Here is a 22,438-nt window from a genome sequence, read left to right as displayed (position 1 = left end):
GAATTCAAGGCCAGCCTGGTCTACATAGTGAGTTCCAGGACAGCTGGGGCTACAAGGGAGACCCTGTCTCAAAAAGACCAAAAAAAAAAAAAAAATTCCTGGTTCTAATGCATTGTGTCCAGGGTCCTCAGGTGCAAGTGAGCCCTGGATCTAGAGGCTTCTGAAGTGTGGAGCCTGGGGTCTTGTCTATTGGGGAGGAGCCCTGGGTTTCCATAAGGAGTTGAGTAGATTCTGCAACTGGGGTGACTCACCGGTCATGGCCCCGGCCAGCCAGCAGAGCGTGAGCATAGGCGTCCAGGGACGCTGCAGGGTCCTCCTTGGTCAGTCCCGCAGGCTCAGAATCAAGGGACACAAAGAAGGCGGCCCCTTCCACAGCTTCCAGGGCAGAGGTGGCATGGGTCTTCAGCGACTCCCGCACCTGGGCCCACATACTCCTGTGGAAGGGGGATGGGCCTGAGTCCAGCTGGCCCTCCACCCTGTCCAGACCGCTTCCTGGGCCCAATCTGCCCACTGTACCCGCAGGCCGCAGCCCTCACCTGGGAGCGGTGGTCAAGGCTGCTAGATGCTCCTCGTGGGGACAGGCAGGGGAAGGGTCGTCCAGGATCCACTGAAACTGCTGCTCCAGGGCCCTTGGGGACAGCAGGCCATTCTGGGAGTGGGTCCCCACCCGGAAGAATCGGCCCCGGTGGAAGACAGCCACATGCCGGCTGTCCTGGAGATGACGGAGGTGGTCTAGGGGCAAGTGGGCACAGGAGCCTGAGACTGGGAAGGCAGCTACAAGAACCACTCTGCTTATTAAGGATGTTCTCTGTCCCCAAGCTTTCATTCATTCATTCATTCATTCATTCATTTAGACAGGGTCTCCCTGTAGCCTTAGGCTGGCCTGTAACTCACTATGTAGACCAGGCTGGCCTCCACCTCCCTAGTGCTCAGAAGACAGCAGATGTACACCACCATGACTAATTTATGTGGTGCTGGATATGAAAACTTCAAACATGCTAGACAAGCACTCTACCATTGGATAGGCATCCCAGCTCACTCCCTGGAGCTAGTAATTTCCATCACCCCTGGTACCATTATTATCCCATTTTGTAAAGGAAAACACAGGCTCACAGAGGGCAAGCACTTGCCCGAGGCCACACAGGAAGCACTGGAATCAGGGCAGGAACCCAAGCTGGTTGGGCAGAGTCCTGTTGTTAATCACTGCCTCTGTCACAGGGAGGGACAGGGACAGGAGGGGAGGGAGTCTCACCTTTTTCCACCCCTGGAATCCGTGTGGTGTTGAATATCCTTTCGTACTGCGCAGAACACAAGGGTCGCATTCCCATCAGCAAGATCTGCAGGAGGCCAGAGGCTGTGAGCTGTGTGCTGGGCCCTACGTGGCTTCCCACACCTCCATGCCCAAGCCACAGGAGCTGGGACCATGGGAGCCTGGACCACAGGAGCTGAGGGCCATGGAAGCCAGGGCTATGGGAGCTGGGATGGCATGAGAGCCAGGGCCACATGTGCCAAGAAAGCTGGGAACAGTGGAAGCCACGGTTGTAGGAGCCAAGGCCACACTGTCCACAGGATTTGGGGGGACTACAGGAACCAGGGCCACAGGAGCCAGGACCACATGGACCACGGGAGCTGGGGACCAGAGAAGCCAGGGTCACAGGACCCTGGGCCACATTGGTCACAGAAGCATGGTGGGGTCACAGGAGCTTGGGGGTGGGGTGCACAAGAGCCAGGACCATGGAAGCCAGGAGCATGAGAACCAGGGCCACATGGGCCACGGGAGCAGGGACCACGGGAGCTGCCTTACGGGTGGAATCTCCTGGCGGTTCAGACGATGGCGATACAGGAGCAGGGCGTGGACAGCATTCCCAGCCCGGGCCGCCTGCAGCGGTGTGGGTGTGACGTACAGGAAGTCCTGCTCCGTGGCCAGGGGACACAAAACACAGAGGCCACGTCTGTCACTGACAGGGGCCCCCGACTTCCAAAGCAGACAAGATGGTGAACTGCAGACTGCAGACCTGGATTCACATCGTGGATCGTAAACACCACGGGCACCCCACCACCCTGGCCCATGCCTCTAGCTCACCATCATGTAGAAGGTACTGTTCACCAGCAGGGAGTTGCGTGAGCGCAGGTACACAAACTCTTCCCACCAGTCACTGACCTGGGGAAGAGCAGGAAAGACACGGCTGGTGGCCGGGACCTTGACCAGAGGGGCAGTGGAACGGGAGCCCGCCAACTTAACTGCGTCACAGGAGCAGAAAGGGGCTCCACGGAGAAGTTGGCCATGATTAGCAACTAGTGAGAACCTAGAAGGCCTCGATGAGGGATCAGTTACTCAAAGCATGTAATGTACAGCCATTAATTAGAATTAGGGGTTGGGAGATGGCTCAGTTGGTAAAGTGCTGGCCTTGCAGCCCTGGTAACATGAGTGAAATTCTCAGCACCCATATAAAGGCCAGGTGTGATGGTGTGTTCTAATCCCAGTGCTGAGGCACAGACTGAAACACCTAGAGGTCCTGGAGAGGCAGCTCAGCAGTTAAGAGTACTGGCTGCTCTTGCAGAGGACCTGGGTTTGGTTCCCAGCACCCACATGGCAGCTAACAACCCTCTGTAATTCCAGTTCTAGGGAATCCAACATCCTCTTCTGGCCTCTGTGGACATTGCATGACATGGGTGCACTTACAAACATGCAGGCAATACACTCATACAAATAAAATTTTTAAAAATATTTTTTTGGTCTTTTTGAGACAGGGTTTCCCTGTAGCCCCAGCTAGCCTGGAACTCACTATGTAGGCCAGGCTGCCTTGAACTCACAGAGATCCACCTGCCTCTGCCTCCTGAGTGCTGGGACTAAAATAATAATAATAAATATTTTTTAAGATGAGCATCAAGACATATGTTTGAGAGCTAGGCTTGTCTCAGTTGGTAGAGTGTTGGCCAAACAGGCATGGAACCCTGGCCTCCATCCCTGGCGCTGTCTAGACCAGGTACACTCTACCAACTGAGCTACATCCCAAGTCCTCCAGTGCCTGTTATTTTTGTTGTTTTTGACAGTGTCTCATTTATGCAGTCCCGGCTGGCCTGGAATTCGCTATGTAGACCAGGCTGGCCTCAAATTCACAGAGATCCACTTGTCTCTCTGCCTCCTGAGTGCTGGGAATTAAAGGCATGCACCACCATGCCCGACAGTGTATGTACTTAAATTTTTATTAAATTTCTGTTTTATGTGTAGGAGTGTACTGTCTGCATGTGTGTAAGTACACCCATGTCATACAATGCCTGTGGAGGTCAGAAGAGGGCGAAGCATCCCCTGGACTGGAGTTACAGATCATTGTTAGCTGCCATGTGGATGCTAGGAATTGAACCCAGGTCTACTGAAAAAGTAGCCAGTGCTCTTTAACTGCTGTCTCTCCAGCCCTTATTTAATTTTATTATTTTTAGTTTATGCGTATGAATGTATTGTCTGCATGTGTGTAAGTGCACCCGTGTCATTCAATGCCTTAGGTCAGAAGAGGGTGTTGAATTCCCTGGAACTGGAGTTACAGATGGTTGTTAGCTGCCATGTGGATGCTGGGAACTAGAGCCAGTGCTGTAACTGCTGAGCCATTTCTCTAGCCCCCAGTCTGTACTTTTTTTTTTTTTTTTTTGGTCTTTTTTTGAGTCAGGGTCTCCCTGTAGCCCCAGCTGTCCTGGAACTCACTATGTAGGCCAGGCTGCCTTGAACTCACAGAGATCCACCTGCCTCTGCCTCCCGAGTGCTGGGACTACAGGCATGCGCCACCACGCCTGGCTCAGTCTGTACTTTTTAAAGAGCAGAATCTAACCTATAAGCTTGAAGAAAAAAATAATTAAAAGCAGAACACGGGGCTGGAGAGATGGCTCAATGGTTAAGAGCACTGATTGCTCTTGCAGAGGACCTGGGTTCAATTCCCAGCACCCACATGGCAGCTAACAACTGCTTGTAAGTACAGTTCCAGAGAATGTGACACCCTCTTCTGAGGGTGGGCACCGTACAACACAGATGCACTTACAAACAATACATACAAGACAATATACTACATAAAAAAAAGAAAAAAAGCAGAACACTTGGGGCTAGAGGGCTGGTGCTCAATGCTCTTGCAAAGGACCCAGGTTCAGTGCCCAAGCACCCATGTTCAGCTCACAACCACCTGTAACCCCAGCTCCAGGACATCCAACACCCCTGGCCTACATGGGTGCCTGCAAGCACATATCATTTAAAATAATAGAATTAAATCTTTAAAAATAAAACAAAAGCAGAACACTGAAGCTCAGCTACCTCCAACGGCTACAAGACACCTCTCTCTGAGTGTTTCCACTGATTGACCCTCCCATGTGGCGCTGCCCCAGACCTTCTGTGCTCGACCTCCTTCCCACACTGGACATGTTTACCAAGCCCAACATTTTGATGAATTTTTCCAGCTGAAGTCTTCCGACTGTCCCTGCTCAGCCTCATGTCCGTCCTCTTTCCTGCACACCAGAGCTGCCCCTGCACCTCCCTATTCCAGATCCTCCTATGCCTCCCCTAGTGCACTCCAGAGGACCCTTTACTGCAAAGGGCTGGTAGGGGATAGTTGGGGCGGGGCTACAGGCACGGGGCGGAGCTAGAGAGCACAGGGGAGATATAGAGAGCAGATACGGGGTGGAGTGGCAGGAGGGCGAGGCCGTTTCCTGAGTCATGGGACATGGTGGGGGCGGGACTGGAGGAGGTTCGGGGAGGCCCTCTTGATGGGCGGGGTGGGGGCGGTCCCATCGCGGGCGGGGCATCCCTTCTCTCAGTGGGCGGGGCTGGAGGGGCGGGGCGGGGCTGTCCCGCTTTGGCAGGCGGGATCCGGCGTGTAGCGCCTGGCACTCACGTAGTTGGAGGCGCACCAGGACTTGAGGCGCAGGTAGAACTGCAGCAGCGGCGCCTGCAGCCGCAGGAAGTCGTGCGCCAGCGCCGCCGCGCAGTCGAAGGCGTCGTCGCGGAGCAGTGGGCGGACGGACTCCAGGTACTGCGGGGGAGCGCAGCGTCACGGCCCACCGCGGGCGCCCGCCCCGCCCAGGAACCAGCCCACCTTGCGCACTGAGTCCTGCACCGCGGGTACCGGCAGCCGCGGCAGCGAACGCTGGAAGCCGAACAGCATGGGGCGGCGGCCGGAGAAGATGCGGACCAGCGCCTGCGGGGGAGGCGGTAGAGGGGGGAATAACAGGGGAGGGGGATAACGGGAGAGGGGGGTCGGGGGAGGGAGGTGGGGGGACAGCGAGACAGTGAGTCCCAGAGTTACAGACTCACTGAGAGAGGGAAAGGAGGACTGAGACCCAAAGAGAGAGTGGGACACGGACCCAGAGACAGAGACCCAAAGAGTGGGAGAAAGATCAAAAGAGAGAGCCCCCAAAGTAGAGCAGAGACCCAGAGAGAGGGAGAGAAAGAGACACTCAGAGGGAGAGGGTTAGAGACCCAGAAAGAGACAGAACCAGAGAGAGAGAGAGAGAGAGAGAGAGAGAGAGCCAGAGAGGGAGAGAGACAGAGGACCTAGAGACCCAGAGAGAGAGAGAGAGAGAGAGAGAGAGAGAGAGAGAGAGAGAGAGAGAGAGAGAGAGAGAGACACACACACCCAGAGGGAGAGGGGACAGAAGCCTTGTGTTCTATGAATCTCAGTCCTTCACATACCAGCCAGGTCTTGGTGGGTGAGGACATAGTTCCATGAGGTTCCAGAAGCCAGCCATGATGGGACAGAAGAAGCCTCAGGGCCACGTGAAGCGTGAAGATCAGGGCTCCCCACAGACATGAGGCAAACAGCGCTGCTGCCAGGACCCCTCGGAGGCGATGGTGCTGTCCACCCCTGGGGTAGAGAGACAGGTGTCCTGAATCTGTGCACTGGTCTATGACTTAGAGAACTGGTGATGGGGATAACCACATCAGACCGGTGCCTTTTCCCCCTCCATAAATTGGGTGTGTCCCTCTGCTGCTTCTGTCCATCCTAGTGGAGGCACCAAGCTTCTAAAATCACTTTCTTGGGGCCAGGATGTAGCTTAGTGGGTATGCAGGAAGGACATCGTGGTGCATCCTTGTAACCCTGGCACTGGGGAGGTGGAAACAAGATCAGTTCCAAGTCCTGGGCTTCAGAGTGAGATCGAGCCCAGCCTGGGCTACATGAGACCCTGCCATGAATGAATGAATAAAAAAATAAATCTCTGTCCTTGGAAATTGGTAGGTTCCATCCAGGTGTGGGAATACTCCTGTAATCTAGAATTTAGGAGACTGAGGCAGGAGGATTGCAGGGAGCTCCAGGCCAGACTGAGCTCCAGAGAAATTAACTTGTCTCAAAAAAGAAACGGGGGGTGGGGTGTGGGGTGGGGTGGGGAGAAGAGTGGTGGTCGTGTTGGTGTGCTAAAGAGAGATGGCTCAGGGGTTAAGGCACTGGCTGCTCTTGTAGATGACCCAGGTTCAGTCCACACCACCACATGGTGGCTCTTAACTCTCAGTAACTCCAGTTCCAGGGGGATCTGATGCCCTCTTCTGGCCTCTGCAGGCCTTGCATGACACAGGCAAAACCCTCATACACATAAAAAATAAAAAAATTTTAAAACCTGGGGACTGGAGAGATGGCTCAGCAGTTAGGAGCACTGGCTGCTCTTGCAGAGGACCTGGGTTCAATTCCCAGCATCCACATGGCAGCTAACAACTGTATGTAACTCCAGTTCCAGGGGATCTGATACTCTCTTCTGACCTCCATAGGCATTGCAAGCAATACACTCATGCACATAAAGGAAAGATAATAATTTTTTACAAAAAAGGAGGTGATGCCAGGCGTGGTGGCCCACACCTTTAATCCCAGTGCTCAGGAGGCAGAAGCAGGCAGATCTCTTGAGTTCAAGGCCAACCTGCTCTGCATAGTGAGTTCCAGGCCAGCTGGGGCTACAGGGAGACCCTATCTCAACAAACAAACAAAACAAAAAACAAAAAAGGAGGAACCATTTAAAATAAAATTAAAATTAAAAAACCCAAAAAAGTGAGGCTGGAGAGATGGCTCAGCGGTTAAGAGCACTGACTGCTCTTGCAGAGGACCCGGGTTCGAGTCCCGGGCACCCACATGGCGGCTATGAACCATCCTTAACTCCAGTTCCAGGGGAATCCGAAGCCCTCTTCGGCATTGCATGACACAGGTACACTCACATACATGCAGGCAATACACTCATACACATAAAATAAAATAAAAAAAATAAGGAACATGGGGTCTCCGAACATCTTTGTTTTTTTTGTTCTTCTTTAAGAACAGTCAGTGTTCTTAACTGCTGAGCCATCTCTCCAGCCCCTGAACATCTTTGTTGACTGAATCATAAATGTATTCTTTCTAGAACTTTCTGTGTGTGATCTGGGCTCTGCCCCGTAAGGGTCATGTGCACAAAATCTGCATCTTCCTCCAGAGGAAGACTGAGTCATATACTGGAACCTACCACCTCACCCCTCCCTACCTGGTTTTCAATCCCTTCTTAAAGTTAATGATAATGGGCTGGAGAGATGGACCAGTGCTCCTGCAGAGAACCCGAGTTTCATTACCAGAACCCACATGGTGGTTCACCACCTCCTGCAACTGCAGCTCCAGGGGATGTGACACCCTTTTCTGGTCTCCACTAGAACTGCATACTCAAATAACATACATACATACATGCAGGCAAACATTCATACACATTTAAGACATTTTTTATTTGGGCTGAGCATGGCAGTGTATACCTTTAATCCCAGCACTCAGGAGGCAGAGGCAGGTGGATCTGTGAGTTGGAGGCCAGCCTAGTCTATGTAGTGAGTTCCAGGCCAGCTGGGGCTACAGGGAAACTCTGTCTCAAAAAACAAAACCAAAAAACATTGAATTTTTTTTTCTTCTTTTTGAGACAATGTCTCCCTGTAGCCCAAGCTGGCCTGGCACTTGTTATGTAGAGCAGGCTATCCTTGTACTCACAGAGATCTGCCTGCCTCTTCCTCTTGAGTGCTGAGATTAAAGGGTGTACCACAACGCCCGGCTGAAAAACATTAAATTTTTTTGGGGGGGGGGTTGAGGCAGGGTCTCCCTGTAGCCCCAGCTGGCCTGGAACTCACTATGTAGACCAGGCTGGCCTCTGCCTCCCAAGTGCTGGGATTAAAGGCGTGTACCACCAAGCCCAGCAACATTCAATTTTCAAAAAATATTTTATTAAGGACGCTCATAGCCACCATGTGGGTGCTGGGAATCGAACCCAAGTGCTCTGCAAGAGCAGTCAGTGCTCTTAACCGCTGGGCCATCTCTCTAACCCCACATCAAAAAAATTTTTAGAGGATGGTGATAATATCTGTTTTTTTTAGTTTGTTGTGAAATTTTAGTTTTTATTTGGTCCAGGATGGCCTGGAACTCATCAATCTTCTGCCTCAGCCTCCTAAACCCTGGGGTTACAAGGCATGTGCCACTGTTCCTGGCTGGTGAAGTTTCTTGACTGACTGAATTATTAGAAACTGGCAGGGCTTATCTCTCTATTAACATGTAACTATTTTTCCACAATTTCTGGTTTCCCATCATTCTTAAAAAGTCACCATGAGGGGCTGGAGAGACGGCTCATCAGTTAAGAGCACTGGCTGCTCTTGCAGAGGACCAGGGTTCAAGTCTCTCAGCACCCATATGACAACTAACAACCAACAACCACCCATAATCCCACTTCCAGGGGATCCCATGACTTCTTCTGGCCTCCATGGGCATTGTACAACATGGGTGCACTAACATACATGCAGGCAATACACTTATACACATAAAATAATGAATAAATAAGCATCTCAAGTATTTTTTTAAGTCACCAGGATTTAAAAAAAAGAAAGACAGTAAGTCTCCTCCTTTGTCCCTGGTACTCGACGTCTATTAATAGGACATAAAACAACTTCCAGAGGTTACATTTCTTTCACACCACACACACACACAAACACACACACAGAAAGGAACTGGTAGGCAGAGAGCGTGTGGCTCATTGGGGTGAAAAGGGGGCCTCACCAGTCTGGCAGTAACTCTTTAATCTTCTCCATCAGTCCTAAGGAGGGATCCAGCTGGAGAAACCAAGCCAGCTGGATTGCACTGAAGAGGAAGAGCCAGCTGAGGGGGCTGGCAGGGACCACACCAGTAAGAAAGTCGCTCTGTGGTGAGGAAAGGGGTGTTTTCAGTCACGTTCCCTCTTAGCACCTGACCTGCACTATTCTTAGGTGCTTATGGGGCCCAGAGTGTGGGCTCAGCTCAGGATTCAGGGAAGAGACTCCTCAGTGAGGGGCTGGGGTGTGCTCAGTGGTGGAGCTCCTGCCTGGAATCCCCCAGTGAGGGGCTGGGGTGTGGCTCAGTGGTGGAGCCCCTGCCTAGACTCCCCCAGTGAGGGGCTGGGGTGTGGCTCAGTGGTAGAGCCCCTGCCTAGAATCCCCAGTGAGGGGCTCAGTGGTGGAGCCCCTGCCTAGACTCCCCCAGTGAGGGGCTGGGGTGTGGTTCAGCAGTGGAGCCCCTGCCTAGGATCCCCCAGTGAGGGGCTGGGGTGTGGCTTAGCTGGCCTAGGATGTGCAAGATCCTGGGTTCTTTCCATGGCACCAAAAAATAAATAGAGATAGGGGAACTGAGTTCCACGAGTTGTGTTAGCTGTGGCAGCAACAGTGATGGGTACTAGGGCCAAGCAGAGGGTGCAGTAGTGCCATGGGTGGGGCTAAGAAGCCACAGAGCAACATCTGAGAGTCCTGGAACTGGACCTCCAGATCCTCAGAAGTGGGTGTTGGGCATCCCAGAAACAGGTACCTGGACTCCCAGAAGGAAACCAACCAGGAGCCCGCCTCACCCAGAAACGCCAGAGATGCCTTTTCCAAGAGCGCAGGCCTGATAGGTAGATCTCCTGCCACACTGTGGAGCTCAGCTCTACTTCCGACCCATCCGAGCTCAGTGAGGACAGCAAGCCCGAGGCCTGGTGTGCCTCACCCATGTCCCCTGGGGTCCCTGGGAAGAGGACAGAGGGTCACTCTCGGGACTTTGGAGTTTCCTCCCTCAGACCCAGGAGTCCAGACCCCAGCCTCCTGCCTCAGACTGGGGCGTCTAGGCCCCAGCCTTCTCCCTAGGATCTGGGAGTTTAGGTCCCAGCCCTCTCTCAGACCTGGAGTCCAGACCTCAGCCCCAAGAAGTCTTAGCCCAACCCTCATCCTTCAAAAACAGGTTCAGCCCCCAGCCCTCCTCCCTAAAACGGAGGAATGGAGACTCCAGCCCTTCCTTTCCTCCCTTGGACCCCAGGGCTTGGCTCACTCTGCCTTAAGCACTTAAGGGTGCTGAAGTTCCAGTTGGGTACTCAAAGGTCTTGAGGACTTCAACTGGGGTCCTCTGAGAGTGTTCAGAGGGGCTGGAGGGCTGGCTCGCGGCTACCCCTGACCTGTGCTGCTGAGAACTCGGTGCCCACCTAAGGACTCAGCATTCGCGGTGGGGGGTGTGGGGTGGACATGGTCCAGGGTTAGAGGGCTTTGGGAAAAAAAATACTAGTTTTAGACCCATAGAAAACAAACACCTGCCGGACGTTGGCACTGTCCACCCCATTTCCGCTTCCCTTCGCCAGGTACGGGTGTGCGGCGTCTATAAATTCCCGGACTCACGGGAGGCAGAGCGTTCCCTCCCCCGCGGGGTCTGAAGAGGGAATGGAGGAAGGACCCTACTGCGCATGCGCAGCAGCCAGGGCTGCTGATGGTGAGCGGAGGTGAGAGGCCAAGACAGGTGATGGAGAAGCTCTGCGTGCCCACCCGATGGCATGCAGCAATCCCGTGCCCTGGCGTGTACTTAGGCCGTTTAGGGGTCAGCAGCTCAGATCCTTGGGGTCGGCCCCAAGCACATCCCCTGCCCCCCAGTTTTGAGCTCAAGACCCAAGTTTCTCCCTTGTATTGCTCAGCTCGGTGCCACGAGTCCACTACCTGGTCACACGTCCCCCGGAGTCACTGGACACCCAGCTCAGGACTGGTGTGCGCCTGCCTAGCCGGGTCCTGAGGTCCGGGGCTTTGTCTCCGCCCCCCTCCCAATTACTCAGTGTCCTGTCCCCGCCCCTCCGAGTTCTGTCTCCACCCCTTGGAATCGCAGCGTCCAATCCCCTTGTCCGATACCATCCCCAGTCTGCTGAATTGGTCCAGGGCAGTTCAGCGTGGTATGCCCTCCCTCCTCCCGCGCTGCTGCCCACACCCGGGCAGCTCTAGACCGTCCTCTTGGGACTAGACCAGGCGTGGCTTGAAGCTTAGGCGTGTAGGGCACAGCACCCAATCTCAGTGTTTCTACCCCGGGAAGATGCTTGGGGGATTAGGCTGACCCACAAACACCCATGATAGGTGCACAGCCCGAGGGGACGAAGGAGGTGCTATGGGGCTGGATATGAGCTAGTCAGTTACTGGACAAGGCGCATAGAGCCTGGGGCCTGAGAGATGTTCAGAGGTTAAGAGCACTGGCTGCTCTTGCAGAGGAGCCAGGTTTGATTCCCAGCACCCACATAGCAGCTAACACCCATCTGTAACTCCAGTTCCAGGGGATCCGATGGCCTCTTCTGACCTCCGTGGGCACTGCATGACACGAGTGCACTTACATTCAGGCAACACATTCATACACATAAAATATTTAAACAATTATTATTAGAGGTGTGCTAGTGCACGCCTTTAGTCCCAGCACTCAGGAGGCAGAGAAAGGTGGATCTCTGTGAGACAGAGGCCAGTTGGGGCTACAGCGAGACCCTGTCTCAGAAAGAACTCCCCCCAAAATATTAAGAATCTACTTAAGGACTGGAGATGATTTAGTAGTTAAGAGGGTGCACTGTTCTTGCAGAGGACTAGAGTTTAGTTCCCAAACACCTAAGTAAGAACAGCTCACAACCACCTTTGAAATTTATTTTTGCCCGCATGTATGTAAGCCCACCTCTATCCCTTGGAGGCCAGAATAGAACACTGGATTGTTAGCTGCCATGTGGGTGCTGGGAACCAAATGCATGTCCTTTGCAAGAGCAGCCAGTGCTCTTAACCACAGAGCCAAGTATCTTTAAGAGTATGTGTGGCTGGCCAATGTGGCACATGCCTTTAACCTCAGGACTCAGAAGCAGGGACAGAGGGATCTGTTTAAGGCCAGCCTTGTCCATATGGCATACATATGTACGGCAGGCTAGACAGGTGCATGATGAGAACCCATCTCAAAAAACAAAACAAAAGAGAAATGTTAGGGAGCTGGTTCTTTAAAGTTTTTTATTTTCATTGTATGTGTGTGAGAATGTATTGCCTCCATGTAGGTAGGTGCACCTGTGTTGTGCAATGCCCACGGGCATCAGATACCTTGGAACTGGAATTACAGGTGGTTGTTAGCGACAATGTGGGTGGGAATCCAACCCAGGTCCCTCTGCAGATTATCTGTTGTCTTATTCAGCTCTGGTGGCCCCTTGCTGCAGGCTCAGAGCCTGTAGCCATGGGGCTGTGTACTGGGTCTCTGGATCTGCCTTTCTGAGCACTCCTTGGTGGAGCAGGGCAGAACTAGATGCTCCCGGATGCTCTCCCTCAAGCATGGTCCAGGGAGCAGGGCTGGTGCTGGGGATGCCTGGGGAGCGTGCATGGATGAGGGGTTGGAACAGAATGTGGGGAACGCCACAGAGCGAGACTGCAGATTCCCACCCACAGGAAACACAGAGGGACCAGACCATCTCTGTTGGTAGGTGAACTACTACCCTAGCCCCAAGGGAGCAGCGATAGCAGCCCCCCCCCCCCCGCCAGGGTGTAGCCTCCTGGCTTCCTATAACCCAGCACACCTGTGCTTCAGAACTGAGGTCAGCTGTACTTACCACGCTGCACCACAGAATTCAAACCCAGACTCTGCCTCCTTCCTCATGGGGGCCTTCCTGGACATACTAGTCCCTCCACAGGGCTTGTTCTCAGAGGCCTTGAAAAGGCCTACCTAAGGGGTCAAGTATGGAGGGACAGACACCTACAGGGATGACCCAGCCGCTGACTTCCATAGCACCAGTGGGGCCCAGCAGCAGCCTCCCCATTAGTCCTCTGGGACTGGCTGGGAGAAGGGGGGAGAAACCTGGGTCTCAAGTGTACCGTGTGCTAGGGGGCAGGTCCTGGAGGGCAGGTAAGGCAACCACTCTGTAAGTGAGGCCCAATGGCAAGGCGGGGAAGGCTCACCCAGCCACACTTGTCCTACAGCATACCCCTCACCCCACCATGGAGGATCGCCTCCAACCTCAGCTCCAGGTCACCATAGGAAAAACGGGTTCAGCTGCTAGAGCTACATGGCCACCCAAGGCTGGGTACACTTGCCAGTCCTGCCTGGCCTTCAAAGGTCCTGGACAGATGAACAGCCACAGGAGTAATGTGGCACTGCGAGAAGTCAGGGGACAGTGTTCTGGGAACTTCTCACCCTGGTACACAAGTCAGGAGAACAAAAGCAAAGTGGAAACGAAGTGTCTGACTCCCGAGGGCAGAGCACTGATCAGCCACAAGTAGCTGGACTGGCACCTCAGCAGCTCTGGAGGAAACACCACCCCACTGTGCCCCAGGGAGCCGAGAGAACCCCAACCTGCTGTGCCCCAGGGGGAGCTGAGCAGAGAACCCCACTGTGCCCCAGGGAGCTAAGCAGAGAGAACCCCAACCCCACTGTGCCCCAGGAAGCTGAGCATGGAAACCCCAATCCATGTGCCCCAGAGCCAAGCAGACAGAACCCAGAACTTGGTGCCCAAGAAGCAGAGCTGTCCCAGCTGAGGATTTATTGGCGTAAACGCAACCATATAAAAACATAAGTTATGAAAAACACAGTCATGATGTGCCCTCCCATCCCCCAAGCCCAGCTCCTGAGCCCCCTTCTGGAGGGCCAGGAGAAGGGACCCAGAAACTGCCTAAGAACGCCATAGCCCCAGGCCTCATAGGGCCAGCCAGGCGCCACCTCAGCGCATCCTGTAGTCTGTGGAGCAGGAGAGCTCACACAGCTGGCCCTTGAAGTCCAGGTCGATGGTGAAGTCCAGGTCGCGCTGTGGGGAGAGGTGTGGCTGTCAGGTGGTGGGCCCAAGTCCCCCACTGAGCAAGGTACAGCCCAGGGCCATTTCCCTGAAAGCCTACCCAACACCTGCACCCTGCCTCAGTAGCAGCTCCACAGGGCTGTCTTCACTGCCTGCCCAATCCCCATCAGTACCCAGACAGTTTTCAATCACTTCCCAAAGGGGACCCCATCCGCCATCAACATGTGCTGTTCATGTTACGCCGGGGTCTCTCCTCCACTCCTATGCGCCCCCTGCAAGCTTTGGGAATATCCCTCTGACCCATGCATCAAGGTCCAAAGTCTGGCTATCCAGTGTTTGACATGTTGACCTGTGACTTCAGTGTGGGGACCCTGCCGTCGAACAGAGCAGCTGTAACTGGGTTACCTTGGGACCCAGCAGCCACACTAGATGTATAGGGAGCCCCCTGCCCCATCCCAGGTGAGTGTGGTTCCACCCAGCAGCATGCAGGAAGAAGTCCAAAACCAGCCCGTTTTCCGCATACATCATCACATCTACTCCCTCAGGCATCCCAGGGTCTCACGTTGTTCTTGGCGTTGGGCCGCATGCCAATGGTGCCAAAGATTTCCTCGCCAGTCTTAACCGTCAGGTAGTCCTCCATGTAGAACACCGTCTGCTTCCAGTGTGTGTATGGGGACTCGGGGCCTGTGGAGGCATGGCCAGCCTGAGCCTCTGCCTGGATATCACCCCTGCTGCAACCTGTGACCACCCAGAACCCCATGAGATCACTACCAAGACTGGGAGAGGGCTGCTGTCCATGCACAGTGACTGAGTCAATAGAGCTACACAAGATTCAAAGCTGCTTGGCCAGTGGATGGCAGAGCCAGGTGGGTTCTCAGTGCCCAAACCCACCTTTGTTCTTGGGACTGGTGATGGAACTCAGGGCCTGGAGCACCCTAGGCACTCTACCTGAGCCACACCCCAGCCCCTCACTGGGGGATTCTAGCTTGACAGCTTCCTGCCAGGTAACAGGACAATAGGCAGAAGTCCCCAACCTGTCCTCTGCTGTTCACCATACATAAACTTGAACATGCCCCACCCCCAGCCCAGCCCCCTGTGGCCCTCACTGGTAGAAAAGCCGGTCCTCTTGTGGCAGCGGGTGAACTCGATGTTGAAGTAGGCCACCAATGCATGCACGTAGTCATTCCTCTTCACTTGCAGGCAGAAAGGGGAGGTGAAGGTCAGGTCTTCCACCTTGACTGTGTAGATGTCCACCTCCTGTGGGACAAGCAAACCCTGCATTCAGACACACAGCCCTTCCAGTTCTAGCACCTAACCTTCCCCACACTGCCTGTCCTGGGCCCCAACAAACACCCAGCCTGGCGATCCCACAGCCCAGAGTGCCTGTGCTCACTGGTGGCCCAGCTTCAATGTGAGCACTACCTGCCTCAGCAAAGCCCAGTACCAGGTGTGGCCTCTGGAACTCGACACATGAGCTGGCGTGCGTCCCCTGGTTCTCTAATGCCTTCCCCCCAGTGGACAGACAGATACCCAGAGCCTGCTGTCATCGCTACCTTTATGAGGCAGGCATTGGTGACCAGCTGCTTTGGGTCCACCACATCCACCAGGGGCTCCTTGATGGCCACGTCTTTGATGCAGGACATGTCAAAGCCATACACGTTCTCCCACCCTAGGCACAGATAGGGCTAGGTGAGCCACAAAGCCCAGGCCCCACCTTTACCACCCTACCCATCCTGTGGCCCCTGCCCTCACCACCCCTGACCCAGCTCACAGTGGATCTTGTAGTCTTTATATTGCCGGTCCTCGATGGCAGTCACATACAGGGTAGCCCGATCTGGGAAGATGAGGCCATCGGGTGCCTGAGGAGGGGTGGGTGAGGGTACAGAGCGTAGGAGTCTCACACTACCCTGAACCAAGCCCACCTGCCCACCTACTTTCCGCAGAGACCCTCAGCCTTCAACTCTGTGCCAGAAGTCAGGGGGCACCCAGATCCCAAATTGCTGTCCCCATCCTAAGGTTTCTAGGCATTCCTTGAACCCTGCCTGGACCCTGAGAAAAAGCCCACAGCCTGTGCATTGTCCTCCAATCACTACTCTGCTCAGTGTGCTATGTTGCTGTGTCTGCAGCCTCGTCGGGAGCCCGGTGCCTCACCAGCCACTTGTCTCGGGCATGCAGCACGGTGTTGAGCATGGACTCGTAGAAAAGGCAGTAGCCCATCCACTCGCTGATGATGATGTCCACCTTCTCCACTGGCAGCTCCACCTCTTCCACCTTGCCCTTGATGATGGTCACCACTGTGGACACAGGAATGGTGTTAGCAGGTCCAAGAGCTGCCCAAGGCCCTTCACCGAGAGGCCAGCAGGGCTTCTGACACCCCCACTGGACTCTGACTGTTGGAGGTGACAGAGTCACAGCAGCGCCACATGCTGGAGGTTAGGTCGGGTCTGGGAAGAGGGCCTGTCTCTGAGGCTGCAGTGGCTCAGCTTCCACTCCCAGAAACCCTCAGACCAAAATATTCTTCCATTCTCCAAATCTGATGCACTAGATAATGGTGTGGTCACTCGGCTCAGCAGGTAAGGGGGCTTGCCACCAAGCCGGATCCCTTCTGTTCAAGCCCAGGGACCCATGTTGCATGATGAGAGAACTGACTCCCACTAGTTTTCTCTGATCTCCACATGTGCGGTGTGGCATGCATGTGCTCTCCTCCCACCACAAAATAAAATGTGAACAAAAACAATTTTCCAAATTTTCCGAACAGTCAGCCAGGCCTGGTGGTAAAAGCCTGTCACCCCAGCTCCAAAGAATGCTGCAGCTCCTGAGGACGCTGAGGCTGGAGGACTGAAAGTTCAAGGCCTGCCTGCCGTGGGCTGAGACCCTGCCTCAAAATAGTCTGAGGGAGGGGCTCAGCAGTACAGCCCCTGCTAGAGGCCCTGGTTCCATCCTAACACTGACAGAGGAAAGCCAATGTTTGTCTGCGGTGCTGGGTGCTGTCCTTGTTGCCCAAGCAACAAGGATGGGGGTCCACGGGAACGCTATAATCAAATGCAGATCTCTTACTGGCTCAGTACAAAAGTGTTCTTTACAATAACCTATCACCCAGACCCCAACAGGCTGCACAGAACCCTGCTGTCCCCGTCCATGACCCTTCCCTGTTGCTGACAGAATGTTGGCACATGTTCTGATTAACTTTGCTGCTTTGGTTTTTCCTTGTGACACATTCACAAGTTTCGTGCCTCAGCCCCCCAGGTCCAGGACGATAGGTGGATCACCGTGCCGCACCTTCAGGTTTCTGACCCACACCAGCACTTCTATGAGCTGACCTCACTAGAAACTAGTCTGTTGTGAAATGTGCTGGTCAAAGTCTCTGGGGCAGCTCAGAGGGACTGGAGCACCAGGCAAAGGAGCCCAACAAGGGGAACAGCATGGGCCACAGACTTATGAGGAGTGTTATTTGCACAGCCAGCGGCCGGCATGCACAGGCATCAGGTGTGAGTCTCTGAGAAAGGCAGGGTCTGTCAGAGTGGGCTGCTGAGGTGCAGTGACCTCCTGAGAGGCCCTGAATATGACAACTAAGGGCTAGGAAGTGGTGCAATTGGCAAAGTGATTGCCTAGCATGTAAGAGGCCCTGGGTTCAATCCCCAGCATCAATGCCAAAAATACTAAACCACCACGGCACTGGGCACCCGTCCCCGTGACTGTCCAGCTCAGATCTTGCCCCTTCAGTGAGGGCTTCAGGAAGCTGACACACCACACCAATCCCTCAGACCCTTCCCCTCCCTCCCCCCGACCCTTTTCCCCTGCTCACCATGGTCTAATTTGTTGGCTTTGACAATCTTCACAGCGTAATCGGAGATACTGGAGCACTCAATCTGAGGACCCAAGAAGAAGGGAAGGTGAGACCCAAATCCCATCCTTGCTCCCACCCCCTCATCCGGCTGGAGCCTGGACAGCCACCTCTCTGGAGACTCACCCCGATGACCTTGCGGGCGCCGGCCTTGGCAGCGAACATGCACAGGATGCCTGTGCCTGAGCCTACATCCAACACCACCTTGTCCTTGAAGAGGTGACGGTTGTGAAACATCGAGTTGCGGTACGTGAGGGTACGCACCTCATCCTTTAGCATCTCCTGGGGACAGAGACCAGGAGGTAGTGAGGGCACACAGGTGGCCTAGACTCAATCCAGACACAAATGACAAGCAGGCTGCTGCTTAGACCAAGAGATCCCTTCTGTTCTGTAGAAGGTTCACAGAGCCAACACCCAAGCTAGCCAGATTCCACCCAGAACCCAGGGGTGCATCAAGGGGCAAGGCTGAAGGATGTCACCAAAAGGGGGTTCCTAGGCACTAGCCTGTTATCTAATACACACAGGAAACTCAGGCAGGAGATCAAAGTTCAAAGCCAATTTAGGTAATTTCCTGAGACCCCCATCCCAAAACAGAGGGATATAGATGCAGCTGAGCAGCCAGTGGCTGTATAGCATGTGCTAGGCCCTGAGCACCATCCTAGTACCAGGAAAAAACAACCATTTTTTGTGTTCACATGTGTGGTGCACATGTGTGCATGCGGAGGGAGGTGATGTCAACTTTGGGTGCCATCCCTCAGGTGCTGTCTACTTGGTTGTGTTTTGAGACAGGGTCTCCCTGTGGCCCCAGGTGGCCTTGAGCTCATAGATACCTGCCTAGCTCTGCCTCCTGAGTGCTGGGATCAAAGGCGTGAGCCACTAGGCCCCACCCACCTTTGGCTGCCCGTGAACCAAAGAAGTCAGCCTGGGATTACATCAACATGCACCACTATGTGAAGCTTTTTAGAAATTTCTTGGGTGTGGAAATCAGAGGACAATTTTCAATAGTATGTCCTCTCTGTCGACCGTGGGAATCAGGGATAGCACTCCCCAGCTCAAAAAGAGGTTCATTTTTGTGATGTATTTTCCTATTTTTTTACTTTATGGTGCTGGGGGTAGAAGTCAGGGCCTGGCACCTACTAGGCAACCACTCAACCAGAAAGCCACATCCCCAGCCTTGCACAACTTTGTTTAAAAGGCCAGTGCAAGGGGCAAAAATTCCTCAGCATGTCATTCCAGGTGCATTCTGGGACCTCAATCTCCTTCACAAGGGTCTGGAAACCACCCTGGCAAAAGCAGGGGCATCAGTACCAGTGCCAGTCACTAGAGGGCACTGGAGACAACCAGCAAGCTCTGACCTCAGCCTGCGCATGCGTGCTCCCACCCCAGCCAGGAGGCTGGCCTGCAGAGATAACCTCAGTCTCCAAGGCAACGGCTGAGGAACCCACAGTGTATGTGTATGCACCTTGCAGGGGCAATTGAGGGGCCAGGGAAAGAGGGGTCGGAGCGCGCATGCATGGGAGGATTAGCACCACGGCCCAGCCCTGCAGCCCCAGCTAGCCTGGGGACACTCCTCACCTCGTGGATGCCAAAGTGGGCATAGGAGTCAAAGTAATAGTCTTTGGAGGTCATGTCTTCAGCGTTGGGCTTTTCGCTGCTTTCCGCCTGGCCACAGGAAACCTGGGAGGGGGTGGAGGGGTACAAGGGTCAAAGGTGGGCGTCCCACAGCCTCTTCAACCTGCAGAACACCCAGAATCAAGCCAGGACAATCCTACAGCCCCCACCTGCCGTCTTTCCTCCCCAGGGAGCCCGGTGTTTTCACATCTAGGACCCACCCAGAGCACCACTTGGGGAGTACCCGCCTCGCCTACCATCTCTCCAGTCTCTCTGCCCGTCTCTAACTCAGCCCACAGCTGGGGAGGGAGGGGAGGGAGGGCAGAGCCAGGACAGACACACAGAAGGGCAAGGGGGGGCTGGAGATGGAGTTAAGGAAGCAGCCAAGGTATGGGAGGGCTAGGACTGGGTGGGAGGGGCCTGCCCTAGTGTAAGGGAGCACAGAGTGGGGGGGGACTGTTTTGAAGTAAGAGGGATGGTGGTTAGACCTCTGGAGGAGCCAGGTGTGTACTGAGATACACTTATGTGGAGGTGGGCTGGGGGGGGGGTCTCACAAAAGGATATTTACTTCTTCAAGAGGCGGCTGCAGGCTCATCCCATTAGCCAAGGTGGTTACAAAATTCTACGAGAGAGTAACAGGGAGAAAGGGTTAGCTACTGGGGGGCTGGGGGAGGGACCGGGCTCATGGGGCACTGAGTGTTTGGCAGTTTGTTTTTCCTTGGCATGGGGTGATGAGAGCAGGAGTAAGCAATGAGTGGGAGTTAAGGAAGGAACGGGAGAGGAGGAAGGAAGAGAAGGGGGTCTCCTGTCCCAGCTGTCGGCTGGAGAGATCGTGGCCCACCCCATTGTTGGCCCTCTCTGGCCAGGCAGCTGCACACACACCACCCCATCCAGGCAGGAGGACTCGGTGGTGCGCGCCAGGGCACTTGGGCACCGCCAGCTGTCACTCCCCTTCACCACCTCATCTCCCCAGATTAGGTGACCCTGACACACTCCCCAACGCAGGGAGGCTGGCAGGGAACCTGTGCCTGGGCACCTAACAGCACAGCCAAAACCCCGTCTCCCAGCCTGAGAGATGTGGCACACCATCACAGGGCAGTGGGCACACTGGCCCCTCACTCCACCTTGGGTGGAGAACACACTGAGCCTCCTAGGAAGGGAGCCACCCAGGAAGAGTGCAGGAAGAACCTTAGGGAAGCAGGGTCAGCTCTTTCAAACCCCACCCGGGCCCCAGGATGTAGAGCCAAACTGAAACAGCCTCTGGGGGGTGTTTCCTCTGTCCACACACTGCCAGGGCCACTGCAGTGACCCCGGGAGGTAGGTTGACCCCCACGGCAGGTGCCCTACCAGCTGACCACCCTCTCTAATGTCAAGGGGAATGGGCCCCCATTAGGTTACATCCCTTTGGTAATGATCTTCCAAGGCTCCCAGAGGGGCCAAGTCTGGGGCCATGACCTATTAGGCACCCCACGTGGGACCATTCCAACACCACAAATACCAAGGAACCAACCTGGCCCTGAAAGGGCTTGAAGCCGCAGACTAGGACCTGGTGGCTAAGGCCTATCAGGAACTTGGGAGGTTGGAGAGATGGCTCAGTGGTTAAGAGCACAGGCTGCTCTTGCAAAGGACCCGGGTTCGATTCCCAGCATCTACATGGCAGCTAACAACCCATCCAAAATTTCAGTTCCAGGGGATCCGGCGCCCTCCTCTGACCTCCAAGGACATTGCATGACGAGAGTGCTCTTACACACTTGCAGGCAATACACTCATACACATAAAAATAAAATTAAAAGCTCAGCATCGTGGCTAATGCCTTTAATCTCAGCATTCGGGAGGCAGAGGCAGGCAGATCTCTGTGAGTTCAAGGCCAGCCTGGTCTGCAAAGTGAATTCCAGGACAGCTGGGCCTACAGGGAGACCCTGTCTCAAAAGGACCAAAAACAACAACAAAAAAAAGTAAATTAAAATAAAAAAAAAAATTGGACTGGGGATTTTAGCTCCTACCCAGAAACAAGCATCAGACTAGGCCACCGAGTTTCATCAATTTTGGGGGGAGGTTAAATAAAAAAAAAAAAGATCCAGGCCATGGTAGTAACTCTCATGGAACGGGTCATCTCCGACCCCCAATATGCAGAAAAAAGGGGTACAGCTGCATGGTGAGGGCTAAGGCCCTGCGGCCCGAGACCTACCTCTGGCCACCCACGAGGTAGGTTAGGGGGCCACGCCCCACGAAAAAAGACGTCCCTCCCACGCGCCCAGAATGACCAAGAGGGGGTGTGCGGCGCATGATCCAGATTCTGGGTGGATACACCCCACCTTTCCCTTAGAGAGAGAGGTCACAGAGCCTGCCCATCCCCCCAGCTCCAGCAGGCAGAGGGTGGGGGACCCAGAGCTGGGAACGGGGTGCCGGGGTGCTGGGGCCGGGAAGCACGGGGCCCGGGGTGCACCGACGTCCCCAGGCCTCCCCGGGGTGCAGCTGGTGTCGCGGGGCCGGGGGCGGGGCCTTTGTCCCGCACGTGGAGCCCGCAGGGCCTCGAGAGCGGCACACCCCCCTCCCCACGACGCGCGGCCACGTGCGGCCCGGCCGGAAGCGCCCCCGGCCCGCGGCCACGTGCGACGACCCTAGGCTGGACTGCGGGGCCACGGAGCCCCCCAAAGCTGGGGTCACCCCCCCACGATGGAACTCATTCCACGATACGGGCCCGCGCGACCCACGGCGCGTCCCGAGGACCCGTCTCCTCAGCCCAGGCCGAAGGCCACCCGCCCCGCGCCGCCCCTCCGGGGCCTGAGGAGCCCGGCCGCTCACCTCCATGATGCAGTTCGCGGCCTCGGCTGCCGCCATCTTCACCCGAATCCTCCAGCCTCCGAGACCCCCCCCCTTTCTCCTCACTCCCCCCCACCCGGGACCGCCTTTTAACAAAGGGTCCACGGCCCTCCCCCAGAGACCCCGCCAGAAGTTCTCATTAGCCAGCAGAGCCGC

General features: G+C 55.0%; 2 protein-coding genes across 10 annotated transcripts in view; both read right to left on the bottom strand.

The window, feature by feature from the left end:
* Cpt1c (carnitine palmitoyltransferase 1C) overlaps positions 1-11,034 on the bottom strand; it is a 25,006-nt gene extending 13,972 nt beyond the window's left edge. For 3 of the 7 annotated variants that reach the window (XM_017801131.2, XM_029569387.1, XM_029569388.1), the window contains exons 1-12: positions 10,940-11,034; positions 10,287-10,496; positions 9,832-9,986; positions 9,015-9,154; positions 5,672-5,843; positions 5,076-5,177; positions 4,875-5,012; positions 2,084-2,161; positions 1,805-1,912; positions 1,253-1,337; positions 537-732; positions 252-434 (exon numbers count right to left, since the gene is read on the bottom strand). In XM_017801131.2, the coding sequence (XP_017656620.1) occupies positions 252-434; positions 537-732; positions 1,253-1,337; positions 1,805-1,912; positions 2,084-2,161; positions 4,875-5,012; positions 5,076-5,177; positions 5,672-5,843; positions 9,015-9,154; positions 9,832-9,972 (1,343 nt within the window). In that variant the 5' untranslated portion in view covers positions 9,973-9,986; positions 10,287-10,496; positions 10,940-11,034. The remainder of the gene's footprint in view (positions 1-251; positions 435-536; positions 733-1,252; positions 1,338-1,804; positions 1,913-2,083; positions 2,162-4,874; positions 5,013-5,075; positions 5,178-5,671; positions 5,844-9,014; positions 9,155-9,831; positions 9,987-10,286; positions 10,497-10,939) is intronic. The other 4 variants (XM_029569384.1, XM_029569385.1, XM_029569386.1 and 1 more) reach the window with 4 other exon arrangements.
* Positions 11,035-13,717: 2,683 nt separating this feature from the next.
* Prmt1 (protein arginine methyltransferase 1) lies at positions 13,718-22,421 on the bottom strand. Of its 3 annotated transcripts, XM_008845084.3 has the most exons (11): positions 22,265-22,421; positions 20,028-20,081; positions 19,424-19,525; positions 17,975-18,130; positions 17,810-17,873; positions 16,156-16,298; positions 15,776-15,863; positions 15,558-15,673; positions 15,111-15,261; positions 14,567-14,688; positions 13,718-14,016 (listed from the first exon to the last, which is right to left on the bottom strand). In XM_008845084.3, the coding sequence occupies exons 1-11, from the start codon at positions 22,298-22,300 to the stop codon at positions 13,933-13,935; spliced, it is 1,116 nt and encodes a 371-aa protein (XP_008843306.1). In that variant the 5' UTR covers positions 22,301-22,421; the 3' UTR covers positions 13,718-13,932. The 3 variants fall into 3 exon arrangements, with proteins under 3 accessions (XP_008843306.1, XP_008843307.1, XP_008843308.1); XM_008845085.3 differs by lacking the exon at positions 20,028-20,081; XM_008845086.2 differs by lacking the exons at positions 20,028-20,081; positions 22,265-22,421 and adding an exon at positions 19,717-19,812.
* Positions 22,422-22,438: the final 17 nt, after the last annotated feature.

Source organism: Nannospalax galili, unplaced genomic scaffold, assembly GCF_000622305.1.
Source record: "Nannospalax galili isolate Female #2095 unplaced genomic scaffold, S.galili_v1.0 scaffold960, whole genome shotgun sequence".
Taxonomy (NCBI): domain Eukaryota; kingdom Metazoa; phylum Chordata; class Mammalia; order Rodentia; family Spalacidae; genus Nannospalax; species Nannospalax galili.
This window is presented reverse-complemented; position numbering and strand designations above follow the sequence as displayed.